Raw genomic sequence first — 6,000 nt, 5'->3', positions numbered from 1 at the left:
GGACATGCCATGTAGCAGCTTGAGCAAGAGCAGGGTGCCAAAGGGAGGGGGAGGAGAGCATTTACCTTCTCGCACAGGAGGATCTCAAGTAGGGTGGCCACTGATGTATCTCCAGAATACAGGATATCCCCTTGGTATGGGGCAGGCCCACTGTCCCCCTTGGCCAATCAGTGGTGAGGAGCAGGGCCATCACTTCTTTGGCCAATCAGAATAAAGGGTTGGGTCATTGGGTCCCTTGGCTAATCAGAAGCAAGGTGCACAAGGACCTCATCTCCTCCTTATCAGCATTCAGCACAGATGCTGGGCACTAGGGATCTGCCCTGGCCACATTCTGTTGCTGGGCTGAATGGGGTCAGTGGGCATTAGATGCCTGTGACAGCATGGGCAACTGGTGCCTCCTGAGTTAGGGGGGCACTTGTCCCCCCCAGAGGACAGTCAGCAACCGGGGGGGGGGGAGAGCCCCCCCACGGCCAATCCTGCCAACCTGCAAGTGGCAGTGGCGCGCCACTGACACTTCCAGGCACACTGCTGGCACTTCCGAGTAAGTGCGATCAGCCGCGGGGTGACTGCTTCTGCTGGCACCCCCACTCCCCAGCTGGCACTCTCAGGGGGGGCAGGCTCGGGGCAGCTTCACCTGGAAGTACTGGCAGCAGGAGGGGGAGGGCCACTTTCCTTTTGTGCTGAGCAGCAGTTTCTCTCCCACATCACCACTGTGTGGGGTGAGGGCTGCGTGCACTGGTCCCTACCTGTACCATGGAGAGACCTGTACCTGTACCTGAGAGATTTCTCACCTGCTTTCTAAGTTTTTATTTCTTATGACAAAGGAGAGAGGAAGACAAGAGACTTTCAAAACTCCAGCAAACATTAAGGCACCATAGTTAGGAAGCCTATCTCCAAATTTTGTACAAAAACTTTCCCCAACGGAAAAAAATGCACACTTTACTTATTCTGATTTACTGATCAGATATTTACTTGGCAGAAGGATGAAGAACCACTGTGGTACAGTGAACTTCAATGGTTCTGGAATGTCTCTTTACACCTCTTTGGCCGTCCAATTATGGCCCATAGCTTGGAAGTTTGATGTTGTAAATAGATACAAATAATTAAAGGAAGCATTACAAAGGATTCTATTCCAAGGTTTGCAAGTGCTCTAGAATCCCAAGCAAGCAGATAAAAAGTTGTAAAATGTAAATCAGTTCCGAATACCATTCCTTTCTTGTACTCCCTTATTTTAAATTTTGCATATATATATATATATATATTATTGCCAGAGTTCATACTCAAGCCCTTTTTATTTTTCCAGCAGCTTTTACCTCAAAAGACCATCTGACTCGCCTTCCAATAATCAAATATTCTAAATAGATTGTACGTGTGGTGCAGGGCTTTGTTTTATAAATTGCTTCCCCACCTGCCTCCCCACCATCTTTTTACCATTAGCTAATTGCAGCTGACATGCCTGTTAAAACTTGTTTCTAGTTAGTATACCTTTAAGGAAAAAAGAAAAGCAACTGCCACTTCTGAAGTTTTCAAGATTTTATTTTAAAAAAATAACTTACACTTAGAAAGAGAACATATCCAAAGTAACATCATTTCTTTTGTGCATAAGATACAGTTTGGTGAAATATAAAAAACAGAAGCTGACATTACTCTTACAACGTTGTTAAAATTTTAACATGGTGTCAAAATACATTACAGTATATACACCTTAGTCTACACATATGAGTGTAAACCACCATATAAAGCTATTTGTACATAAAGTGTGTGATCCAAAGTCGATACACACATATATATAATTTTTCCAGGCAGCTATTAATGTCATCCTTACTTCTAGGATAGTCAAAGAATGAATGACAATTTAACGTTCAGACTACAGCACTCTGGATACACTTGTCAGCAATATATTTCAAATAAATGATAAAAAATATATTTACCTTTCAAATACAATTGTATAAGGTATGCCAATAACCAGAAAATAAAGTCTTGGTTTTTAAATACAATACACTATGTATAACATAGACAATGAAACTAAGGGGAAGCCTATTTTACATGTGGAAGCAAAAAAAGAAAAAGCTTATCCTGGAGATATGTATTTGTGATACACAATGGCTTTGTTTATTACAAATCATTTGCATAGCATTTGCAGCCGTGTCAGTATTAGAAAAGTCAAGGGATTGGCCAGCAGTAGACAAAACACTTAAAAAAAAAAAAGAAAAAAGAAATGCTTAGTTTTTGGTACCACTGCTTATTTTGCTGTGGATTCTAGATTTAAATTAGGGTTCTTTATTTTTCTTTTGCTAGCTGAGATTTCATGCTTCATTAATGACGAGCATGAAAAGGTCCAAAAAAGTCTTTATGAAGTTGCAATCATTTGGCATTTTGTTCCAGGGCAGAATACTCTGCTTCCGACACTCTGGAAGCATCAATTAGTTTGGTGAGGCCAGTTTTGGCTGAGTACTTGAAAATAAAGGCTTTCATGAGCTCATATCTGTAGTTGCGGTTGATGAAGCTATAGAGTATGGGATTGATGCAGCAATGGACAAGGGAGAAACACTGAGTGATGTGAAGAGCTGCATACAGGAAGTTCTCCATTTGACAACTAAAGGGTATAAAATGAAGGACAGAGAAGATGTCAAGCAGGACAACTGTATGGTAGGGCAGCCAACAGACAAGAAACACAACAACATAGGAAAAAATGATCTTCCCATTACTCTTCCTTTCTTGGTCGCTAGAGGAAGAGATGGTCCTTGCAAGGAGGAAATAAAAGAGAGCAATGATGGGGAAAGGGATGAAAAACCCCAACACAACAGAAATGAGTTCCATGCCAATTAACCATTCTTTGAAGGTCTCTTCTGGATAGAGAGGGCGGCAAAATGTTTCATTGTTTGAAGTGACTGTCTTCAGGTAATAGGTGTCTGGGAGAGATGCACAGAAGGCAAGAAGCCACACGAAGATACAAATCAAGCGACGGATTATTTTCTTCTTGCGGTTACTGGAGTTGGTGAAGTAGGCAACTGAGAGGTAGCGGTCCACACTCATGCATGCCAAGAAAAAGATGCTCCCATACAAGTTGATGCAAAATATGAGGTGAGTGATCTTACACACAAATTCTCCCATGTGCCACTGGTTATGTTGAACAAGGGAAACCACCCAAACTGGAAGGGTAATGATGACGCACAGATCAGCGACAGCCAAATTGAAGATGTAGAGGTGGGTTTCATAACCAGTTGTTTTGGCCTGGAGATTGACCCAGACCACCACTGAGTTGGCTACCAGCCCTATTACAAAGATAAAAATGTAAAAAATGGAGAGGGTATACAATAGGACACTTTTGTTAAGTGTGCTAGGGCACACTAGTGTATCAACTATGATACAGTCTCCATTGTTGCATGTCCAGTTGATTTCAGTGAAGTTGCCCGTTTCCAGAAGTTCAAAGATGTTAGGCAAGTCATTTGTACTCATGGCCAGTCAATTTTGAACCTCAAAAACCTAAAAACAAAACCTAAAAAGAAAAAAAGAAGAAAACCTCTTGGTTAGCAGGGATTAGCATTTAGTACTACTGACGTCTTTGTAACAAAACATTGATGCAATCAACCCAGCATTCTTTGTACATGAGCTACTTAAGTGATGTAGTATCCTTGTAAAAATACTTTCAGTTAAGGAGAACAGGTCAACAAATTATAGCTGTGGAATAAAGACAACCCCTCCCCTCTAGGGTTGCCAACCCTCCCGGACTGGCTGGGAGCTTACTGGAATCAGCATTGCTCTCCCAGTGACTCCTGAAAGCAATCCAGGATTGATATGGTGAACAACTTCAACAGTGCAACTAATGACATTACACCATGTTGGGGAAAAAAAAAAATCTCCCAGAATAGCTTCAGTCAGAGTTGGCAACCCCTACTCTCCCCCCCCCCCCCCGCCCCGCTGCAAACAAACAAAGCAAAAACCAACCTCTCCCTCCCCTCACCCCCCCCAAAAAAACCCCAAAAACCAACAAACCAGAACTCATTATCTGGTCTACAAAAGAGGAATGACATTGGATTTGTGCAATTTTTTTTTTTTTAACTACAGCCCTTGTCTGACATCATCAGGTTGGCTATAGTCCCTGGGTGTGAAATCTATCAAGTGCACCACAGTCAAATAAATGTCAAGTGATTGACTCTGTCTTCTACAACAAAATGATGATGCTATCACTTTCAGCAGGGGAACCTTTAAGCTATTTTATCTACGCTCCCTCAAGCATAGTAGAATTGATCTGGCTGATACAGAGGACTGTAAAACCATTTACCACAGGCCCTGGAGTAAACAGCACATGAAGTACAGCTCCAGAAACAAGTGTGCGGGGGGGGGGGGGAATCGAACTAGGAATTGTGTACATCTCAGTTTTAAATTTAAATCTAAGACCACAAACCACCTTCAGTTAAACATTATTTAGGTGTCATTCAGATTCTTCTAAATTGCCTGATTTTTTGAGTTCCAGCTTCTATTTTTAGTTTAGACTGCTCTGAATAAAAAGGAAATCCTGAACCACTGGCTGTTCCTGGGAGCATAGGCAATGCATGGAGGGAAGCACAGGGGGAGGAGAGGGCACGTGCTCCCCCTCCAGATTTCTGTGCTGATGATGGGGCTGCAGTCTGGTCAAAGGCAGTGCCCAGCAGCAGTGGGGACAGTGGTGGCAATGCACAGTTATGTCCCCCCCACTATCAACACTTACATATCATCTATGCCTCGGAGCAGTCAGACTTGTAAATAACAACACAGCACCAGGCCCCACTACCTTCACTAGTAATACCCCCAGTTTATGAAGCCATGCAACTGAGAACAGGACCAGGCCCCTCTAGTTTTGTTTTGGTTTTTTCAGCAAACTTCTCAGCAATCATGGCAATGTGCTGTCAGATGGTAGCAGACCTTCAACCAACTGGGGTATTCCTCAGTCTCCCCCCTCAAAAAAGAGAAATGTGGCATCACTCTTGGGTGTTATATAAACTCCATTTGACCACTAGAATATATGTCAGGCAAAAGAAAACTTTCAGTGGCTTAGAGAAGTAGCACTGTGTCCTCTATAAAAAAAAAAAGAAGGGCAGTAATTTACTGCCAGAGTCCAGGGGGAAAAGGACTTGTGTTCTAAGGCTCCTTTCTTTCAGCTGCCTAAATCTTAACAAATCTCTCTTCTCTTTATCTACTGGACTACGCAAAGATATGGTTTTGCATGGGATTAGTTGAGGGGAAAAACCCACACACATTCCTTATTAGCCTTTGCTTTACATTAGGGTTTCAGTTTGCATTTCCCTTTCCTTTTTTCCCCTCCTTCTGCAAGATATAACAATTTTCTGACATTCATGCATTTTGAACTGTTGCCAGGCACTAGTTCTTTTTAAGACAGCCCATCCAATTAAAGGAAAAGGGTGTAACTAAGATCCACTCCCTTCTGCTCTTTGCTTCTGCCTTCAGGGCAATGTTAATTTGATTTAGTAAACTGTTGCAGTGCCAAGCCAGAAAAGAAAAAAGATACTTACATGGTTGTCTACATTTTTGACCATCCCTGATTCCCCTCCAAGTATCTTATAGTTAGGGTAGAAAGATCAGTGGGGTTTGCGAGGCCTGCTACATTAACAGCACTAACTAACAAGGGGGAAAAAAAGTCAGCTAAAGCTGAGATAACATTAGGCTGCTGGCACCACTACCCTGTTGGGGACTGAAACTGCAGAAAGGGTATTATGAGAGGTTGGTCCAATAGGGAAATAAAACCTACAAGACACTGTTCAATTGACATGCTCCATTTACATAATTAGTACTGACCAACCACCACCCTTCCAGCGGGTACTGCTGCTGATACAAGCTGAGAAAGAGACAAGAGATAAAAGAAAAAGATTATGGAAGTGTATTAAAGGGTCTATTGTCCTCTTGCTGGTTACTTAGTGGTGCTAATAATGAGAGCTGCATACACATATTAAGGAGAGATCAGACCGCTGTGCAAACAGCAAACAGACAGCCCTGTGATGA

At 42.4% G+C, this 6,000-nt stretch overlaps 1 protein-coding gene across 3 annotated transcripts in view; it reads right to left on the bottom strand.

The window, feature by feature from the left end:
- Positions 1-1,515: 1,515 nt before the first annotated feature.
- Positions 1,516-6,000, bottom strand: part of ACKR3 (atypical chemokine receptor 3) — a 28,556-nt gene continuing 24,071 nt past the window's right edge. For all 3 annotated transcript variants that reach the window (XM_019492028.2, XM_014594257.3, XM_019492029.2), the window contains exon 2: positions 1,516-3,499. In XM_019492028.2, the coding sequence (XP_019347573.1) occupies positions 2,365-3,459 (1,095 nt within the window). In that variant the 5' untranslated portion in view covers positions 3,460-3,499 and the 3' untranslated portion in view covers positions 1,516-2,364. The remainder of the gene's footprint in view (positions 3,500-6,000) is intronic.

This window comes from Alligator mississippiensis, chromosome 4, assembly GCF_030867095.1.
Source record: "Alligator mississippiensis isolate rAllMis1 chromosome 4, rAllMis1, whole genome shotgun sequence".
Lineage (NCBI taxonomy): Eukaryota > Metazoa > Chordata > Crocodylia > Alligatoridae > Alligator > Alligator mississippiensis.
The sequence above is the reverse complement of the archived record's forward strand: the minus strand, read 5'-3'. Positions and strand labels throughout refer to the sequence as shown.